A 21694-nucleotide genomic window follows, 5' to 3' on the forward strand; every position below is an offset into this window, starting at 1 on the left:
AAGGAAATGAGAGAAAGAGCAGAAATTGGTCGGACAAGGAAATGAGGAGACAAAGGGAAGAAAGAAAAAGGTAAGAAGAAAAGAAAGTGGGCCCATCATGAATAAAAAAATAATATAAGTTGTAAGATTTGTGAATAGTGCGCTCTCAAATTTGAGATTGCACTGTAACATGTTGCAAAAAAATTTAAGATACGAAACACCTCATGAGGCTCATATTTTGGGGTTTGGTGTGCTAACTGCCAAAAAATTGGCATATGGCATACCTATTACGAATGCTCTTAGCAAATTAAATTGTAGCATAAACTAACAATAATGAGCTTCCTTCATCTTTGTTGGGGATTGCTACTAGAACTAAAGTATTTCAATGATGGTGAAGAGAATTTATTAGAGTCTATTTGTATTGATGATGATGGCATTGTCAATAATGATGATTTGTGGGATGAGTATCATTTTCCTTGTATTTGGATTTAGTGTTATAGTTAGGGCTATTTTACTATTCAATTACTCTTTAATTTGAGAGAGAAAAGTTAAAAAGATAAAAAGAAAAGAAAAGAAAAAGGTAAAGGTGAAAAGGTAAATAGTTAAATGGATTAAAAAAATTCGTATCTAAGGTTTGAGATTAAAAGTGAATTTTGTCACTTTTAATCTTTGCCCTTAAAAAACCGTTGTGCGGTGAAATAACTCTAAATCCATTTTCTCATATTGTGCTTAGGTTAGTGTGTTATTATTGTAGTATCATTGGTTTTCATATGGAGTGTTGTGAATGAAGCATTTTGCATCAAAATTTAAAAAAAAAAAAAAAAAAAATCAAAATCAAAATGGCACCTGGCATCAAATTAGACTACTATTAGAAGCTAATTTGGATTGGCATCAAATTAGACTACTATGTAAAATAAACAATTAGTGAGCTACTTGAATTTATAAATTAGCTATCATATTACATAGCTACATTGAGCCACTTGACATAGGGACAATAAGTAGTAGGGTTTCCAGGCATGAGATCTCTTATTCAAGTACAAAAACCTTTACTAGTTATTTATTAATTTTGGATGAGATAAATGAGATTTATACATCTAATTTTTATTATTTCAACTAACTTTTACTTTTATCTACTGTACTTTCAATAAAAAAAATTTTAGTATCAACAAAATAAATGGATCCAAGGACACCTAAGTTTTGTATTTTGTACTTTTGTTGGGTACGTCGTGCTTGGAAACATTGATGAGGCAGTTCCATCCTCCAAAGCCCATTAAGCCCAACAGCCTTTTAGAGTATAGACAGAAAAGGAGAGGGCATTTTGGTGATTCAGACACGATAAATTACTCTCTAAAACCCTAGTTCAGCTTCTCTCTTTTATTCATTCTCTCAGCCGAAACTACACAGATCGCGAGAGGGAGGCTGTTTGAGAGAAGAGAGAATAATAATGGGTAGGTATTTTCTTCTTTTACTTGCTTGAAAATTGATGGGTTTTGTTTTTAATTTACAGAATTTGAATGAATTGATGTGAATGATGAATTGATATATAGGGGCATACAAGTACGTGTCAGAGCTATGGAGGAAGAAGCAATCGGATGTGATGAGGTTTTTACAGAGGGTGAGGTGTTGGGAGTATCGCCAGCAATCTTCTATTGTCCGTCTCACTCGCCCCACTCGCCCCGACAAGGCTCGCCGCTTGGGTTACAAGGCCAAGCAGGTTTTCTTTTTCTTCTTCTTCTTAATACTATCCATATGTTTTTAATGTTAACCCTTTTTTTCTTACTTCTAATTCAGAAAAAAATTATTCTTCTTGATGTACTGGCTAGATAGTTATTTATATTTTAATAATTGGGTTATTTTTTATTTATTACATTTTAACATTAGGGTATCTCTGCATTTTGTTGTTCATTATCTGGATCCATTTGCTCTACTATAAGTTGATGTTTGATTGACCTTGTATATATAATGACTTTTCTATATTTATTTGAAAAGAAGAGAAGGTAAAAAGGAAAAAAATGAAATGAAATTTATTCATACCAGCTTTAGTTTGTGGCAAGTGTACATTATCATGCTGCTGTAGCCATTGTTATACTTGCTTTGCTTACCAACTTATGTTTTACCTACACTTTGATTGCTTTTGATATGGTGGAAAAGTGAGAAGATAGAAATGGGGGAAGATATATTGTTTATGTTCTCTTGTTTGGTAGAGTAGGGAAGAGGAAGAAACCAAAAAATGGAGAGTATTATTTTTTTATTTTTCCAAAATATAAGGAAAATAGAAGAGAAAATGTCTTACATAGGTGATTTGACAATCTTATTCCTCTAATATATTATAAACAATTCAATACTAAGATATGAGAAGAATTTTTTACAATATTCTCTATTTTGTATACATTTTAATCTCTTTTTTTCTTTCTTTTTTCTTTCTTTTTTCCATCTTACAGTTTGTTTCCTTTCACTTTTCTGGTCTCCCTACCAAACGAAGCCTTAGTAGTAATTATGACAATATTCTTTACAGGGTTATGTGGTCTATCGTGTACGTGTAAGACGTGGTGGACGGAAGAGGCCTGTTCCTAAGGGTATTGTGTATGGAAAACCCACAAACCAGGGTGTCACACAACTGAAATTCCAACGCAGCAAGCGCTCAGTTGCAGAGGAGCGTGCTGGTCGTAAACTGGGCGGTCTTAAGGTTCTTAACTCATACTGGCTCAATGAGGTATGTATGAAATGTATTATTTTGCCAAGCACCGTCTGTACTTGTTCAAAACCTCTTCTTTATAAAAGAATGACAATGGGGACTTGGAAATTTACAGGTGTTATATTTTCTAATAGTTGTTATTTGTAATAGTTGTGAATTAATGAGCCTGTCCTAGTAGCAGTTGATAAAATATTGTGAGAAAATGGGTTGAATTAGTATCTGAATTGATAGTTTGAATTGGAAATTTTCTTTCCTAGTGACAGTTGATAAATTATCATGAGAAAATGGGTTGAACTGTTATCTTATTTATTAGTTCGTATTGAAATATTTTTTGAAAGAATGTAACTTTTTGTTGTTCCTCCTGTGATTATTATTTTTTTTTGAAGTTATCCTTGTGTATAGTTGATGCTTTGTTAAAATCCTTTTCGTAGTTTTGATGCTTTGTAATTCCACCTTTGCAGGACTCCACTTATAAGTACTTTGAAGTTATCTTGGTTGATGCTGCCCACAATGCGATCCGCAATGACCCAAGGATTAACTGGATCTGCAATCCTGTTCACAAGCACAGGGAACTTCGTGGACTCACCTCTGCTGGAAAGAAATACAGAGGTCTCCGTGGGAAGGGACACTTGCATCACAAGGCACGACCTTCAAGAAGGGCAACTTGGAAGAGGAACAACACTCTCTCTCTCAAGCGTTACCGTTGATTTGCAAGATATTATTGGTGTTTTTATTATTGTCACAGTTCTACCTGTTATAAGATTTTAGCTTTAAGAAACTGAAGTGTTCTGAATTATATCTGTGATTCAGATTGTTAACTTGGTTGTTGGTCATGCCCGGACAGTTTTTGTGATTGTTAAATCAGTTTTGGATGTTTTGAGTTTTTGTGCTTGCTGTATCAGTTTTGGATGTTTCATCACATAAATGCGTTTCTAGTTCGCACTCTTCGTATTATTGAACTTCAACTGTGTTTGTTTGATGGTTAACGAAATTCTTCATGCTCCAGCTGGCTCCTTTTATGCAGATTGGCTGAACGGCTGAAGCACGTTTCCTTAATCACATCTTAACATCTTCGATTTGGACCCATACCATATTTGTTGCCAAGTGTCAAGGAAGTTTGACCAAGGTCAAATGATGTAGGATTGATGTAAACCAGATGTCATATAAAAGTGCATAAGATAGGCTTCAATTTGAAATGTCCTAGACATGAAAATTCCAAATGAACAACTTGAACCGGCTAAAATATGACTAGTTTCAGGCAAAAATGGCCCACTATCATTATTTAGCAAAAAAAATTAGCAATTTATCAATGTTTTGGAAATATGTAGGAATTAATCACTTTTTTAAAACCTGAGTTTGTGAAACTTTGCAAAAAAATTAGCAACTTATCAATGTTTTGGAAATATGTAGGAATTAATCATTTTTTTGAAACCCGAGTTTGTGAAATTTGAATTTGCCGTGAAACTCCAGGCCCTGTTTGGTAGCTTAGTTCTAACACATATTTTCATATTTTTAACAACATTACACATATTTCTATACACTTTTTCACCTATACGTATATTAAAAACACCCAAATAACATTACACAAACTCCTCTACTAAATGGGCTTTGTCCAAAAACTCGAGTTCTTTGAAATAATATACTCTGAAGAATTTTGAAAATTTTTTATGGTACTCGAGTACTATGGAAAACTCGATTTCGCCAACCTCGAGTACTCAAAAAGTGGTACATCCTTACATATTTTCAAAACAGTGGCAGATTGCAACATAGTTTGCGAAAATATGCTATTTGGCTATTTATGCCCTAGTTTCAAATGTGAATGAGAATAGCTTATTGGCTAGAATAATCATCATATAGTTTGGTAGACCCGTATGAGATTACTCAACAACATTGGCTAGGCATATAGCACGTTAAAGTGAAGAGTAATCAACCAACTCAATCTTTTTCTTGATGGTATGGAGGAAATCCAACCCTTATGAGATTACTCAACAACAATGGCTAGGCATATAGCAGGCTAAAGTGAAGAGTAATCAACCAACTCAATTTTTTTATTTTTTATTTTTTATTTTTAGGATTGCTCGTTAGTTGATTATGACAATTGCCATTACTTGAAAGCCCCTTCCCATCAATTGATACTAGTTATTATCGTTTGGTTTCTCATGACTTGATTTGTCCAATGACAAATGCGAAATGAAAGAAGGATCCTCCTATCGGCAATTAGATCCTATTGTGTGTCTACCTTCTTTTGCAAAAATGGAGAGATGAGCTTACTGATTCGTTTGTTCAACTTGTTTTCTCATGGTAGGTAGAGAGATAGGTGAAGGGGGAGATTTGGAGAGAGAGAGAGAGAGAGGATCTTATACAAGGAGAGGAATAGTGAACTAGGTCAACTTAACAAATGTTGTTTTTATTTTGTTTTTAAATTTTTTATTAGAAGCTTGTAAATTTTATTCAGTAGAAGGTAAATTACAATACGTCTTGAATCCAACTAATTCAATCATGCTTGGATTTTCCTCTGAACAAGTTACAAAAAAGCTACGAATGCCTTTTGCAGATTAAGCAAGCATATGTGCAGGTTAATTTGCTTGGTGTTGTACATAGTAGAGCTTCACCTAGTAGAGCTTCACCTATTGAAAACAGTTGAGCTGACGTTTAATTCCTTGAATTATATTGACAATGAATATGGGAGGGTCGGAATGGTCTGTGAGTGTATCTTATACAATTTTTGAATCGCATTCAAATACAATGTCATGGAGTCCAACATCCCTTGCAAAGTAAACTCCCCCTTCAAAAAGCCTTCGCCTCCGATTCTAATGGTCCCAATGGTGCAGAAATTTTCTTGCTTAATGCAGCAATTAATGCACTTGTATGGTCCCTGGCAACAATGCCAACACCAGCCTCCTTTGTGCTTGAGAAAACAGTAACATCAATGTTAACCTCGTACTAAGGAGGCTCGAGTGGTGACCATCTCGATTGCTCTTCCTCTCTGACCTGTCAGTGCTTCAGATTTGCAGTTTGGAATTCATCAATGTAGTCCTGTGCCCTCTTCACAATGTCACTACCGAATGCCCCGCGCAATGGTGATGATAACTAGTGCCAGTCCATCTTCATCCATCTGTTGGTTGTATTTTAAATACCACTGCAAGTCCATAAATTCCTGGAGGTGGGAGGTTTTGTTGTAGCGCATCCACACTCGATTTTTTCCATACTTTACCAGCTATTGTGCAATCCCAGAAGACATGGCCAGAGGTTTCTGAAGCTTTGTCCACTCACACGCATCACAGATTGCAGATATGGTTGTCAATAACCTTCCTGCCAAAAAGATTAGCCTTCGTGGGGGAGAATGTTTTTACACGCGGAGGACTTTGTTTTAATAAGTAATTAAGAATCACAATCCCAAATGACACACTATTTATTTTAAAGGGTGTCATCTAGCAATAGGGAGGAAATTCCTCCAACCTAGTACCGCCAAAATGCTGACCAGGAAAATAATTTCCACTCCATTGTTTTATCCTATTTTTTCCAAAATATAATACTTCTTTTGACTTATGATGCATGGTCAAAGGGATTGCCCAAAGCTGATGCCATTTGGTGAGAGTTTTCAAGTATAAGAAACATTGATTTTTTTTTTTTCTTTTTTTGGAGGAAAAAAAAAAAAAACCTGTCAGATCTTGAAGAAAAATGCTCAGGGGGTCAATTCTAATAGTAAATTGGTTCGAGCTAGAACTGCAGGTTCTTAACCATCAGCCCAGCCCAGCACACACAAGGGAATTAGTTCCAATGCCCAACATTTTGAAGAGTTTGGAAAGAATGGAACCCAGCCATTTCCTTTTGACAGACAATTTCTAGCATTCTTCAAAGGAGGTTCTACCGAAGAAGATGAAAAGCTCAATCTACAATAGTGACATTGCAACGATTGAGCAAATATCACCATCTCAACAAGCTCCATTTGAGCATGATCGCCTTTAGGTCTCTTTAGCATGGCTCAAAATATTATGTCCAAGGATACTTTCTCAAAAGATTTCGACAACTATCAGATGGCTAATCCAGTGGATAGTAAGAAAGGAAAATTACGTAAAAGATGGAATCTCAAACAGCTAATCCATTCCAACATTACCACGCAATTTTGTGTTTAGTCATTTCTTTTTTAGCTTTGCCTAGCAATCAAATGGCACATTTACTGCTTGTGAAGTTAATAAAAATCTCACAAGTCATAATACAAAAGACCTTCCGGATAATCTATCAATTTAAGATTCAAACCACCATTCAATTCAATTAAAATGTTTCATTGAGGTTGCAAGCTTACATGAATCTAGAGAACATCCCATTCCTCCAAAGAAGCATTATTGCAGATCAGCTAAGTAGCAAGGGAGTCTCTGTACAGTATACCATACCCTAAAACCAAGCTGATCACTTGCAACAGTTTGGGGTAGTGGTCAACTGGCTATATAACAAGGGGAAGACGAGAGGTGTGATAAACATATCAGCTAGCACTTCTTACCAATGTTGAGTACTCTGTGCAGATAGAAGGCTTCACCTTGATCCCCATTTAAGGACCTTCTCTCCAAGCAGCAAGCAGTTAGCTGCCTGAGTAGCCTCTCAAGACAAGATTGCAAGCAACCATGTGAGTCTTTTAAGTTGGGATTCATTGACAAGATCATGGCATTAACTGCATCAGCGACAACTTCTCGCTGTGAATCTTCAAGCAGGTATCCAACTGAGGATTCCCGTGGTTGTTCATATGCCAACAAGGCAACACAATCCTAGAGAGAGAGAGAGAGAGAGAGAGTTACAATTATTATTTAGCTCAAAACTTCAAAAGAGTAAGGATCATTATATTGCTTAGTACCAAAGGATGCCTCTATAAGACATACAGAAACCAATTCACCCTAACTAGCCTAAGCAAGTCATAAAAGCAATAAATCCTATGGTTTACTAGAGCATCCTTTTTTAATTTTATTTTATTTTTATATTTATGATGAGGAACCCCCTCCCTCAAAGTATGGGCCAGTCGAACCACCCCAGAGTGGCAAACCCTGGATGTCTACACTTGAGCATCCTTTTTTGATATGCTACCACCATGAGATGGTAAATTGTGGTTGATACAAAAATTTCTTCCCAGGTCGACATGCACACATAGTTATAGACTGATAGGCACTTCTTGATGTATTTAAAAGGCTCATACGGAAGGTAAAAATGTTTTCCTTTTACTTTCCTCTTAATTGCATTGTGCTGCTTTAAAAAGGAAAAAAAAATATAAATACAAAAAAAGAGAGAGACAAGAATAATTCATGTTTTACTGCAAAAAGTAAAATATTAACATTTATCTCAACATCTTCCAAGTGTAGAAGGAAATAAGAGATAAAATTCCATGTGTTTCATCCAAAAAATTCTAGAACAAAGCAATTATTGGGTCAATTGCTTTGCAACTTACCAAAATCACAGCAAATGCATGGACCAGAAGAATTTCAATGCAGAAGTAGTATTTCCTATGTGCAACAGACTTTATCATTGTTGGCAAACAATTTTACTCAGTACCTGAACAAAATCCTCAAACCCGGCGAGCCCAAAAAATTTTGCCAATTGAATCCTTCCATACTTCACAGCTTCCTCTAGTGCCCCAACCTACATGTCAGGTTCAGGTGTCTCAAATTATAAATAAATAGTCGATTAAGTATACTTGATCATAACTTTGTATGTATCAAAATTAGCAGTCTGTGACAACAACAATTAAGGGTTTTCTAACCAACCCTAAAATCAGTCATATGAGAACAATTCATCAATCACATAAATCATGGAGAGAAAGTTGAGAACACTTTGCCATTTTCTACTGACGAACATAGTAAGCAAAATAAAACAAAAAACCTTTGAATGGGTAACTTGCATTCATTTCTTTCAAACAAAAAAAAACCTTCTATTATGGAAGTAGCTTGAATTCCTGTGTATAAAGCTACTACTAAGCAAAATTGATAGGGTAAAGAAAAGAACATACACGAACCAATTCAATAAACTTTTGACAGTGAAGCAGAAAGCAGGTAGCCGATTTATCATCCTGCAAAAAGCACAATTGATTGTCAATGCCTGGATAAATAAAGGCGATCTAAGAAGGTTGAAGATAACCCTTAAAAGTTGAATCTAAATTACAATTTATAAAAATCTGCACTACAATTAGTGCTCAACAATGATCACATTTCTCTCATCTTCTACCACAAGAATCAAGCACAAACTCAAATTCAGAACAAAAAATGACATGCCATCCAGGAGCAGTATCACATTGAAGCTATAACAACCCCCCCCTCTGGTGGGCGACCAAAAAAATTCTAATCTTGAAATATTTTAAGTTTTCCTCAGATTCAAGGACAATTTTTAGTAAATATATGGATGGCCCCCAAACTATTTTTCAATTCCATATATCACCCAATAATCTAAAATTTCAAATAATTGTTTCTCTAAATTGAACCCTCCCACCCCAAAATCTGTAATCCTGATTCTGCCCTGATGCTATGAGAACATTGGAAAATAAAAACAAAAACAAAAATGCATAAGCATGTTCTCAAAGTTCTCATTTAGCTAGTGACAACTTTCAGGTATGGGATGCTATAAGTTTCAAACCTCAAAGTATAATCATCTCTTCTACTGAAAAAGAGGACCCTGCTGAAGTTATCAATCTAGTTTTTGTCCCAGAAATACTAAAAAGCCCTTGTAAATATAACAAAAGAGAACAATTTTGATTTGAAAATGTCAATCTAGTAATTTGATAATGAGAGGACATCAGTATGTTTTCTTTTCTAAATGATTCCTAGATTGATTGAATTTTAGATGTGAAAAGCTCTAGCTCATTGGAGAAAAGATATTCAAAAAACGATTTGACCGGTTAGAAAAAATATCTTAGGAGTTATCTTTCAAATGGATTAGTATGGCTTATTCATACTTCTGCCAGCAGTTGACAAGAAACAACCAGATATTCATGCAGAAAACCAAGTCAGGTTTCATTCCACCAGTTCAAACCACAGTAAGAAATCTCAATGCCATGTTGCACTGATAGAGCACATAGAAATTTCAAACACAGTTCAAACAGCAGAAAGGACAAGAATTGAGGCAGTTAAGCAGTTGAGAAGAAATACTTAAAAATGGTTATGGTATTAAAGCATGACTGATGATAATAACAATTGTAATCAATGGCACATGTGGTGGGCAAAAGGGAATGTGGGGGGGCTGGGCAAGGGGAGGGGGTGTTTGTTAAAGTAAGAGGCAGGGATTAGGAGTAAACAACTATTCGTGTGTTACAATGCTTGGACATTTACCAATTTAGATGACATATATGCCTTGTGAATAAGTATTAAACAACATTCGTTGCACATTAACAATAAAATAAACCTTCTGAATATCAGAGCCAGGTTCGCAACACACTTTTTAAACATTAATGAACATCATTTCAAGATAACACTCTGAAAGTTGAGTCCACCTGAACAATCTGGGGATACCAGTCATGAAGTTTACCAAGTGCAGCATCAATCTCCCCATTCTTTATTAGCTTCATGCACAGTGAAAATAAGTCAGCCAAATTTATAACATTAGCAAAATTAACACAGCTCAAATTAGTTAGCTAAAAAGGGTAGTTCAAAAAAAATAAAAGCAAAAAAACAGAGCTAGGAAACAAAGCAGTTGGAGATAATAAGTAAACCAAAAAAAAAAAAAAATGTAAGAGAAGATAATTAAGTGAACTTCAGTTCACACACTCTGAAAAGGATTAGGCAACCTCCTCAAGCATGTGATCATTGGAAAATAATTTATTGTAAATTATGGTTGCCTCTTGCACCCAATGGGATAGATATTGAAGCCCATTGCACTGATTTTGGTAATCAGAACTAAAAGCCCAGGTACCTTAACCCAATCCACATTTTTGGTTAAGCTCTAGTAGAGAAGTAACAACAATTCCTGCAAGTAAGATGATGGTGATGTGGGACTATTGTACTTTAACATGACCACATGGTTTTTTTTTTTTAATAAGTAACATGACCACATGGTTCTTACAAACATTATTATGATGTGTTTTCTTGCAAAACTTGGGTGGGATCATATCTTCTTCTTTTATTATCTTTTCTTTTTTATTTATTATTATTATTTTTACCCGGTTTATTGCTAAGTTGCACACAACTACTCTCCATCCCATTCTTATGTAGGGAGGAACCATTTAAGCTATAACTCACTCATGGGTTGGCTCATTGCAATATTTCACTTCTTGTACTTCTTCATTTTCCTCAATTAATTAACCATTCAGACCATTTGCTGAAGATTTCACCCTTTCAATCTAATGATTGAGGGAGGTCTTTTTATTTATTTATTAATTTATTTACATATTTAGTTCTTCTAATGCATATGATCTTGTAGTATGTTCTTATAATTTTTTCCCCTTAATTATTTTAATTGTTGTTAGCTATAAGTTGAAGTTTTTTCAGCAAAAGTTCCCACATTTAATAAAGAGAATATATTGAATTAGACCAATCACAGACAGAATAGTAACTTTAAGGAATAACTTCGAAATATTGGTGCTGCACTACATATGATATCTTAGCAAACTTCAGGAATGACATAAACTATTAACCATGAGTGAGGATTTGATCACTTCATATTGCATAAGAAAACACATATGCAACAATAAGCACCTGTTGCTGAACTCAGGGAAACCCACAATATCATTAATATTCCCCATGAAACAATGAACTCCAATTCAGCCATTCATATGTATTTATTTCTCCAAGTATTTTATGGAGGACTTTTGTAAACTAGAAAATAGAGATTAATTAAGATAAGATGGAACATCTAATCCAGAACATTTCCAATCAATTTTAAAACAAATAAAAGCTATACTTCAGCATCTCATTAAAAAGTTGTTTATTGGTCATCAACTTTCTATAGTTGCAGCTGCAAAGAACTCATTCTGAGAGTTTGATTCAGCTGGGCTGCTCCTAAACTGAAATATTTAATGCAAAGATAGATAAAATCACACCACCTCACTGCACATTTTATCCATTTGTTACATTTTCTGGGGCCTCAAAACTGAGTCAGTCTATTGCAGAACTTTGTGAACTGCCATGTGACGTATGATCTTTTGGAACTGTTAGTTCTGTTGACAATGTTTTTCTCTAGCTCAGTCCATCATGTATTAACTGTTGCCAGTACTCTCTCGGCCTAGAACTCAAGCAACCACAAAGTAGAATGAAGTGCCAGGCAAACCCCCCCCCCCCCCCCCTCCTTTTTTCCCAAAAAAGAAGAAGAAAGAAATGGAAAAGAAAATTTGAATAATTCACAAAAGGATCTTTTATCATTCCAAAGAAGAAATTAAGTAGAGAGAACATTTCCTTATTAGCCCAATAGGACTTCACATCAAAAGAATATAAATTGATAATGAATTTTGAAAGATGAATATACATGTGCGTGTGTGTGCATGCATGCTGCGGTCTCACATGTTTGCAAACTTTGCACATACAAGCATTAGTAAAGCTGGATATCTTCCAACTTTTAAAATTAGTGGAGTCAAATGATTGGTATCTTTCACTTACATTGAAAGGTGAAGAAAAGGACGTATCTTTTATGTGGAAAGAAGCATTTAATTTATAGTTTGTTATCTCTCATAAAAAGCCTTCTTTTATTTTTATGAATAAGAAAATTTCCTTGACGAATCTCAGTATACAAGAAATATACTAAGAGGAAAAAAAAAGTCAAGACATTGAACTGTCAATGAAAGTATGCAAAGAGGAAGAAGGTGGGCAACACAGCCATCCACTCATGCTCACAGTGGAGGAGCAAGTGATCAATCATCTCACCAGTTTTTTTTATTTTTATTTTTATTTTTTATTTTTTATTTAATAGCCTAATTTTTTATAAAAATCCATCATTGCATGGGATAATGGGTAAGACCCATAGATTTTTTTTTTTTTTTTGATAAGTAAGAATGTTATATATATGAATGGCTACTCTATTTTTTTTTTTTTTGATAAGTAAGAATGTTATATATACGAATGGCTACTCTATGCATGAAGAACATAGAGCAAACCCAGAAAATACAAGAAAGAAAAAACAAAAAAGAAAATCAATCAACAGATTAATTACAAAGAGAAAGAGAGCTAAGGAAAGAAGGGAGAGAATCACTAGTCATGAGTCCCCAAGCCCGAGATCAATCAAAAAGAGTCCCACTAAAAGAAGCAAGCATCTAATCACTGGAACTATCCAAATCCTCAAAAGTCTGCCGATTCCGTTCATTCCAAATACACCAAAAGATGCACAACGGAACTAAATTCCATATCTGAGACGAGTACTTCCCCAACCAATTCCACCAGCCAAAAAGAAAATCTGAGATCGATCTAGGTACAACCCAAGACAAGCCAAAAGTTATAAAGACAGAGCTCCATAACCAATAAGCCATCTCACAATGAAGAAGTAAGTGGTCTACTGTCTCTTCACAATGTCGACACATAATACACCAGTCCACAAAAACCAATCTCCTCAATCTCAAGTTATCACCCGTTAGGATCTTATTCCAATCTACACACCAAACAAAAAAGGAAACTCGCCTAGGGGCCTTTACTTTCCATATAGCTTTCCAAGAAAAGACAATTGAGGGAGAATCCCTTAATTTGTTATAATATGACCGGATATCAAAATCCCCATTAAGCTTCAACTTCCATCTCATCCGGTATCCCACATCCATTGGAGGAGTATTAGCTCCCAATATACGAAGAAAATGCATGAGAGAGAACACTGAATCCATATTTGTAAACCAAAAAGTCCATATGGACATAAAATTAGTCTAAAATTTCATACCTGTCGTAGAGTCTTTCTCTCGTTCAATGCATACATGATGTCCTGCTCATCAAAGCCATTCTCTTGAGCTATATGGACAGGAGGCACAGTAGTTTTACTAGCCATATCAAATGAGTTGAGAGTATCTTCATAGCCATAATGTAGTAAGTAGGAGCGTACAATTCTGGTTAAAGATACAAGCACATAAGTACTTGAAGAATGGCAGTCATAGATCAAATAACAGTAACATGACTTTTCATAACATAGCCAAAATGTGTTGCTAAGACATACATAGTTCTAAGGTGTATATAGCATGAACAATAAATATCTTTAAGACATACATCAAAGACACATACAGCTATGAACAATCTTTAACAGTTTTGCATGCATTTAGCAGGACATCAGCAAGAAAAAAGGCAATGGGAATTTGAATAGCCAACACCCTACAGTCAGAGATGTTAGGTAGACCATTATGTATTGGATCAAATTTACTAGGACCTTGGCTATATGATAATGAATATCCCTAAATTCAAGATTGCTACAAACATAGCCAAAATGGAATTCTATTTTCATCCCTTTTTCATGAGAGATCTTCCAAATGTATCAACAAAGCCATAAAATACATCCTTACACACCAAAAAAAAAAAGGATTACAGAGACTCCTATTATGCTCTCTCTCTGGAATCTAAATCTAGGACTTCTTCAGGAAAATGTAAAGATTCAGTATTCCAATGACATGAACCTAATGATATAATATCACTTTACCTAATTTGAATTCAACATCATTGAAAATTTTTCCTCTTAAAAATTAGATAAGTAAATAGTTTTTTATTTTATTTTTAAGTATGAATACAATAAGAAAGCTTTACATAACTGTTTTTTTCCTCAATGATAATCTTATTGCCCCCACAGAAAAATTTGAATTTTATCCCCACTAACAGGACTTCAAACATTTCAGCCATTTGAAATTCTTAAGAGCAGGTGTATACACAGTATAGGACCCAGCACAGCTTCTAACCCTGCTCCCACCTCATATATTTAAGGTTCTTCCTGCTGGCTTTGTAAGCTTCTTCTAACCACTGATTGCCCTTCTTAAATTCAAGAAAAGCAACCAGAGCTATCCTTTCCCTTCAACACTCTTATTTGATAAATTTGGAATCCCAATTCTAGACTTGAAGAACATTTAGGATTTGAAACCTCATTTGCTAGTTGATCTCCAAACATTATATTTGACATTTGAAGTTGAAGGAAACAAAAAAGGAAGAGGACGAAGCTGTACCAAATTTAGAAAAAAAAAAAAAAAAACTCTTCTCTAGAATCAGTTGGCACATAATTGCATTGTTCTAAAAATTACATGGGCAGAAATTATAATTTTATAACCAAAGAATAAACCAAGGGTCAAGCTCCACTGTAGGACAAGCTTCTATAGTAACAAAGGTTTCTAGTTCTTTTGCCACAAATCAGATGATTCAATGGAAAGTAGTACTTAAATCAGAAGAACCTCAACAGGTGTACCACAGAGTAGAAAATGTCTTGGATGAATAAGATTTAATCTGATGTGAACATACCCATGACTGACATTTGGCGGCAAAGATATCTTTTCAACTGTCATTTGTTGCTTCATCCTCTCTTGTTTTTCAAAATCCTAATCAAATGACACAAATGAAAAAGAAAAAATTAACAAAGGAAACAACAACAGTGAGTCATTCCAGCAAAAGAATAAAAAGGCAAAGCATGATAACAAAACAAATTATCTATCACTTAATTTTACTTCACTAACCCAATTCAATAAGTGGAAATAATCCTTCATAGCTATGAAATCCAGAAACAACATATTTCGTTATTTTGTACTTTTCAGTTTTTTTCCCCAGAAAATTTAAGATCATTATTGGGGGTTTTGAATGTGAAAGTGTAATTTAGGACTCGCAAAATCAAGGAAAAATGAAATAAAATTTAAAATATCTATGGGTTTTTCAAATGTTTTGAATAATTTGTTAGTTTGAGATTTACTTTTTTCATTACGTTGTTCTTCATTTGTTGCAAATTTAAGGAATTTGTCTAAACATCAAAAAAATAATTTTTTTCAAGGAATATGAATGGAAATAAAGACACTTTTAAGGAATTGGGGTGGGTGGGCAGGGCGAGTGCTGATATCCACAATGCATACAGGGTAGGAGGAACACCACCAAAAGCAAGGGCAGGAGATGAGATCCCCAAAAACTAAATGCCCCCTGCCGTCCCTCAAAGAAAGACAATTTGGAGGAGCTGTGCAAAGGGAAGAGACAGAGAGAGTTGAGGTTAGGTTGAGAGGACTTGGGGCTAAAATTTAAAAGAGAAAGAAATGGAGGGGAACTCTGGTCAAAATGGTTGAAGTGGTGCCATTAATGTACCCAAGTAGTGTATATATTAGCAATACTTGGGTGTTTATGAGGGTGCAGCACATGCACTCTAGTCTGAAGTCAGTGTGTTTTTGTGTGTACATATCACATTCTTCAACCTAGGCAATCAACTAATATGGTAGGCCAAGATTCAAAATTCTGGGAAATAATGTAAAGTTGCAAACACAAACCCACACTTAAAACCAATAGAAGAAAAAGGAGGAGGAGCATATCTTGCCTCAAGATCAAAAGCAAATGGTTTCTGCCCAAAGTTGACATGGACCCTGCCAAATTCAGATCAAACACATCTGAAAAATCAGGAACTCTGCCACTATGATAAAAAGAAGCTGTAATATGATTAATATGCAATACGTAATAGAACAATTTGTAAGTTCAAGGAGACTTCACAGGACAGGCAATTTAGCATTGTTCACAAACCTGTTAAAGAAGCGTATCAGATGCTATAGACTGTTGGCTATTCAGGATTACAAACTAAAGGTTACCAAACTCAAAAGCTTGACAGTTTTCTATAACACATTACTGAAGCAGATAGACCCATTATAAAGCAAAAGCAGTTTAACTTTTCTACAGATTCAACCAAGTATCCATTCTTATCAATTAATTGTTCAATCATATACAAATAGTGTGTGTGTGTGTGTGTATTAAATTATTGAAGCCAAATTATTCATTTTCTTATTTGAATTTGAATGGTGAGAGGCAATGCATATATAGGTCAAAACATAACCATCTATTTTTTTATAGAAGAAAAAAAAAAAAAATTAAGTTATATATTTCACTTAGTTATCTCTATTCTAAGAACCCTTAACCTTTTATTTATTAAACACTCTAGTCTAAGAATCCTTGACTCATCCACAGAGACTCCCATAAATCTACTAAACTATCTTATGCTTTGCATAACCCACTCCGACAGTTCCTTGGTTGCCTCCCCCCTCCATCTCAATGTCGACCAACTAGCTAATGGAATAATCTCTTGCAAGCCTTTGTGGGGCACTATGGCCCATGTAATTGCTGCATGTGGTCTCAATTCACCTTTGCCCAACCAAAACAGCCTGTTGTCCACCCAGTCTGTCTTCCTCCCCACTAAAGCTCAGTTGAGCCTCATCAGTTTTTCTCCAGTTCCATTCCCTAGCACTTGAATGTTGCCTTAGATGCTAAACCACATGGAACTCCACCCTATATCAAGCTCCTTGTCCTGTCGCTACCACACCCATTGTGCATTCAACCCCCTCAGTACTGCTGTGAAGACCATGTTTGCCCTTGACACCTCCAAGCTACCCACTGCCTGTCTGCCTAGCCCCCACATTCGAGAGAGTTATAGTCTCACTTGTCACAGTAATATCTCTGGTCTGACCCATATATACTGAATCAGGACGTTGTATTTTCTCTCACCTAAAGTCTCTTCAAAATCTTTCAGCCCATTGGGTTTTTGGTCTTCTAAGTATTAAGGTGAAGCTTTTAGAGCTTTGGCCCACCTCAGAGTGAGTGGGTCGAATACTTAAAAGTTAAAACCCCTTTAACGCATGTTGCGTTGTTATAATCATGCCCACTCTGGTTCCTCCCTCTTGGCTTCCCCAAACAAGGACTGAATTACCTTTCTTAAGGTTTTCCCAAGATACTGGCCTCTTGCTATCATAGTTTAAATTGGTAAACCATACAAGTCCACCAATTCTTGTGAGAGGAGTGTCATTGGCTGTCGCCTTAAACTATTGGCTAGATCCTCTCCCTCCTATCTAGTAGAAGATTTAGTCTCTCTCTCCCCCCACCCCCCTCTCTATCTCTCTCTCTCACACACACACACACTCTATGGATTATGGCAAGCATAGTCCCTACATGAGCACATCTCTGAAACTCTTTCTCACTATGGAATAGGGCACACATTGCCCCTATATGAGCACAAAAAGGCAAGGAAGCCCCCACCAATCTGACAATGGAGCTCTAACCAAACTAATCGTGAAACCTGAGGTTAGTGTCAACATCGCTGATGAAGACGAAGGTTTAACAAATCTCCCTTGGTTCCTTGTGTTTTTCTGATTTGTAGATTTTATTTGGTTGGCTCTGTATTTGACAAGTACCAATTTATATGCCGCACTATTGTTGAATCTTGTGTATCCTAGCAGTGTTAATAAAATTACTTTTTGATTTTGCAGAACCTGAACTGCATCCTGGCACACCAATATGGATATGTGTCAGATACAGATACACCTGCCTATTTGATAAAAAACTAAACCTATACGTTAAAAGTCACATCCCACTCCCAGTCAAATGACCTATTGGAACATTAATGACATAATAATAGCTAGTGGAAGTAACGTAAAAAAAAGAAAAATAAAAAAAAGGAGACATTGAGATAGAACTTTTGGACTTATGCAGGACAGTGAGCTGGTCCAAGTGGACTTGTGGATGATTGCTTTGTTCAGACTTGGAATTTATCAAAAAAGCTTAGCCTTGGAAGCTCCTGCATCACATATCTTAGGTTCTTACACAACACTAACGCTATCAGAGATTTCCCCATCATTACTGGACCATCAAACATGCTGACATTAGTAACTGATTCAGTACTGATGTTTCTACATATTTTGACTTGCTGAATTATTAGAAAACTACTATTCCCTCTGCTAAAGTGAACATGATTAGGCTTTTCATTTTCTTGGAAGAAGGCTGATTATTTATTGGGACTACTACATGATCATAGTCTGACACGTAGTAGAACAACTATAGATACAAAAAAAATGATTCATAAAAGTGAATTATATATATGCAGACACAGTTACAGTCTTGCAACTTATTAAGAAAGAAAAACATAGCATTGCAAGCAGTGTAGCAAATAGAGTTTTTATACAAGGTTGCAAACAGGAGAAGTGCATGAAAGGGATAAATTTATGACGATTCAATAGATTAAATTCACCATATTCTTGTTTCTTTTTCCTAGATTTCAGGAAGCCCCAAGCATAGATAGTATTAGCGCTTATCAACATCTACATTCAGTTGCTTATGGATGATTCTAGTTGAGCCCTTACATGCCATGTACAGAATCCACTAACCCAACTTACCAAAAAATAAATAAATAAATTTTATGCCTTTAAAAAAATAAAAAAGACTAGTTGGCCTGACAATTGTTTTATGATGTTGGCAGCAAAAATTCAATACTTTAACAAACACACAATGATCAAAACTATGCCACATCCATGCAAGAGAAACCAAAAGATCTCATTTAATAGTATTAACAAATATCATAAATAATTAATATCCACTAGCAGAGCAAAAGTTCCAGACTTAGATTGATATCTGCACTATATGAATCCTGCAATAACATGCACTCACAACTTCCTTATTACAATAGGTTTATGACAGAAGGATGAAGCAGCATAAAATTTTTAAAGAGACGGTACAACTTACTCCTCATTTTGGCTGTGAACGGCAATTGTAGGAAATAAGGAACCCTTCACATCATTGTACACTGTTCCTACTACTGCTCCATTTTTACTGGTAACAACAAAGAGCAGACATATAATTATCAGAATCCTTAGAAAAAGGGGACAATTACAGGAAGTAAATTAAAGTTATACACGAGCCCAAGATGGCTACATGATTTAATAACATACTGAACCGTGTTGATTTAACAACTAATAAACTGAAGGTAGCAAACAAATGTCTTACGTGAAAAAGAATTCATGTGAAGCATAATTAATTCCGGCACCAACTATATCATTAGCTGTGTAGGTTGGGCCAAAAGCCTCTCCCTTTCCTTGTCCACGATAAAGCATTCCATCATCCCCATGGTATCCACAACTGTGTGGCTCCCACCTGTTCCATAATTAATTAATTAACAATAATAACAACAAAAATTTCAAAGCCCATGTACAATGTTACAATGTAAGACTGCACAAAAAAAAGGTTTATTATTTATTTTTCAAATCTTAAGAAGTACACCAATAAATTCTTGCTCAACTGGCATCTCTTGCCCTAATAAGAGCAAGGTGGTGGGTGAGATTGTGGGTTCAAGAGTCAAGACTCACCGCGTACATGTGCCATTTTCCAATCAAACAAAAAATATGCCTAGAGAAAAATGGCAACTATAGAACTCACCAAAGAGAACATGTGTGGATTTAAACATGTAAAACTCACTAATCTTGTATAATTCCATAAAAGAACCTTGTTTTTGAAGGAGCTACCACCGATTTGTAGAGCCAAATGTATGTTAAACTGGTGGATCCCACCACAAGCATTGGAGTACTACTTTTGGCAGTATATTTACTCTATAAAAACCATGGGCTATGGTTCAACCTTAGAGGTTCTAACCTCCACAAATTAGTAGAAATCTTAATTTGGTATCTAAAGGTGAAGTCAGTGGTATAGCCAACTCTCTTTTTTATTAGAAGAACTAGGGTTTGAATCCCCCCTCCCCCATTGTTGTAGTTATGGAGTTATAAAAAAAAAAAAAAAAAAATTATGAGAGTAGTTTGCTGGTTCTAGTTAACTCAATTGGTAAAGTCTATTCTCTTCAAATATGGAACTTAGTTCAAATACCTCCAAAACCAAAATTCAACTAGTGTCTTGGCCTGATTATTATTATTTTTTGATAGGTAGATAATGAGATTCGAACCACAAACCTAAGGCACCACAAAGTATGCCATTCCCTTTGGGCTATCACTTGAACCAATCCCCCCCCCCCCCCCCAAGTGTCTTGGCTTGATCATAAAAGGCAATCATCAAAGAGCGGATGTCATAGTTTCAAATCCTATCTTTATCTATCCAAAAAAAGTTATGAGACTAGTCTCAGCTTAATGTGAGTGGACTAGTCTTAATTCAGCTTAATGTGAGTATTTTGTTTAGTTAAGTCTACTACAAGTCACAACATCTAAAGTAGAAAGATTACCACTGCTTCTACACAGACAGCAGTTAACTAAGTAAAAATGATTAACAAGCTGCACACTTTCAGACTTGCAACGTTGAAACTCTTTCAAATTGAACTTCCTACAAGTCCCTAAAATCCCAAGCCCTTTGTTCACAAATCATTTACGTTTTCAACAATAATACTACACACACACCCAATTTCACAACTTTCTTATATTTCTTGCTATTCATAGAAAAAAGAAAAACACAAACCCGGGCTGTCTCCGCATTTTGAAATTGTCAGGGGTGAAGCCAATGGCGATCTGGCCTTTGGCCCCGGAGTCCTTGACGTAAATCTCGAAGTAGTAAACGAGTCGCTTCACCGGAGCCGGCTTGTTAGCTTGCACCACTCCGACATCGTGGCCGTGGAGGTTCACGCTCGGGTACTTCACCGAAATCTTATCAGTGGAAACCACCAGGAACCCGCCTGAGCTGTTTATAGTGTTGAGCTCCGTCGGGCACTCCTCGTCTTCCGTGTCCTCTTCCATCTCCTCCTCCTTCTTCTTGTGCGCCCCACGCGCCACCTCCAAGAAATACGACCCCACCTCCTCCTCGTTCTTGCTTCCACTATTGTTGTTCGTCATTGTTTTCTGATATAAAGAAACCCTAGATATGTGAATTTGAGAAATGAAATGAATTTGAATTTTATCAAAATTTTGGATTTGGATTTGGTTTTGGAATATATTTTTTTTTTTTTGTTGCTTTGTTAAAATTTGTTCCTTGCTTCTTGAATCATTTTTTTTTGCTGAATACACACTCATCGGAGGGAGGGTTTTACTTGTCTGCGACCATGAGCTGGGTGTTACTATGCTTGCATTGGGACACGTGTCAGTGTTAACAGTGTTCTCTTGCTCAATGATGACGTGGCAGTATCAGATTATTTCTAATATTGGAAAAAGAAAAGAAATGCTGTGCTTTTGAATAA

The 21694-nt window shown here is 35.6% G+C and overlaps 2 protein-coding genes across 3 annotated transcripts; one reads left to right on the plus strand and one right to left on the minus strand.

Annotated features, from left to right (window-relative positions):
• The first annotated feature begins 1312 nt into the window (after positions 1-1312).
• Positions 1313-3633, plus strand: LOC115975095 (60S ribosomal protein L15-1). Its single transcript, XM_031095740.1, has 4 exons — positions 1313-1427; positions 1527-1693; positions 2495-2692; positions 3136-3633. Exons 1-4 carry the CDS (start codon positions 1424-1426, stop codon positions 3379-3381), a joined length of 615 nt encoding a protein of 204 aa, XP_030951600.1. The 5' UTR covers positions 1313-1423; the 3' UTR covers positions 3382-3633.
• Positions 3634-6758: 3125 nt separating this feature from the next.
• LOC115975096 (ran-binding protein M homolog) lies at positions 6759-21477 on the minus strand. 2 transcript variants are annotated; one of them, XM_031095741.1, is made up of 10 exons: positions 20983-21477; positions 19534-19680; positions 19273-19359; positions 16094-16139; positions 15046-15122; positions 13499-13661; positions 10140-10208; positions 8667-8726; positions 8213-8299; positions 6759-7437 (listed from the first exon to the last, which is right to left on the minus strand). In XM_031095741.1, exons 1-10 carry the CDS (start codon positions 21351-21353, stop codon positions 7162-7164), a joined length of 1383 nt encoding a protein of 460 aa, XP_030951601.1. In that variant the 5' UTR covers positions 21354-21477; the 3' UTR covers positions 6759-7161. The 2 variants fall into 2 exon arrangements, with proteins under 2 accessions (XP_030951601.1, XP_030951602.1); XM_031095742.1 differs by having other exon boundaries at positions 6889-7437; positions 8673-8726.
• Positions 21478-21694: the final 217 nt, after the last annotated feature.

Source organism: Quercus lobata, chromosome 2 (genome assembly GCF_001633185.2).
Source record: "Quercus lobata isolate SW786 chromosome 2, ValleyOak3.0 Primary Assembly, whole genome shotgun sequence".
NCBI lineage: Eukaryota > Viridiplantae > Streptophyta > Magnoliopsida > Fagales > Fagaceae > Quercus > Quercus lobata.

Excerpts from the sequence above, each read along its gene's own strand:
- LOC115975095 (XM_031095740.1), top strand. Across the intron at positions 1,694-2,494 it reads TGGGTTACAAGGCCAAGCAG|GGTTATGTGGTCTATCGTGT; the intron begins GTTTTCTTTTTC and ends TATTCTTTACAG. Across the intron at positions 2,693-3,135 it reads ACTCATACTGGCTCAATGAG|GACTCCACTTATAAGTACTT; the intron begins GTATGTATGAAA and ends CCACCTTTGCAG.
- LOC115975096 (XM_031095741.1), bottom strand. The coding sequence starts at position 21,353 with ATGACGAACAACAATAGTGGAAGCAAGAACGAGGAGGAGGTGGGGTCG. Across the intron at positions 13,662-15,045 it reads CCGCCAAATGTCAGTCATGG|AATTGTACGCTCCTACTTAC; the intron begins GTATGTTCACAT and ends ATCTTTAACCAG. Across the intron at positions 8,300-8,666 it reads AGTTTATTGAATTGGTTCGT|GTTGGGGCACTAGAGGAAGC; the intron begins GTATGTTCTTTT and ends CCTGACATGTAG.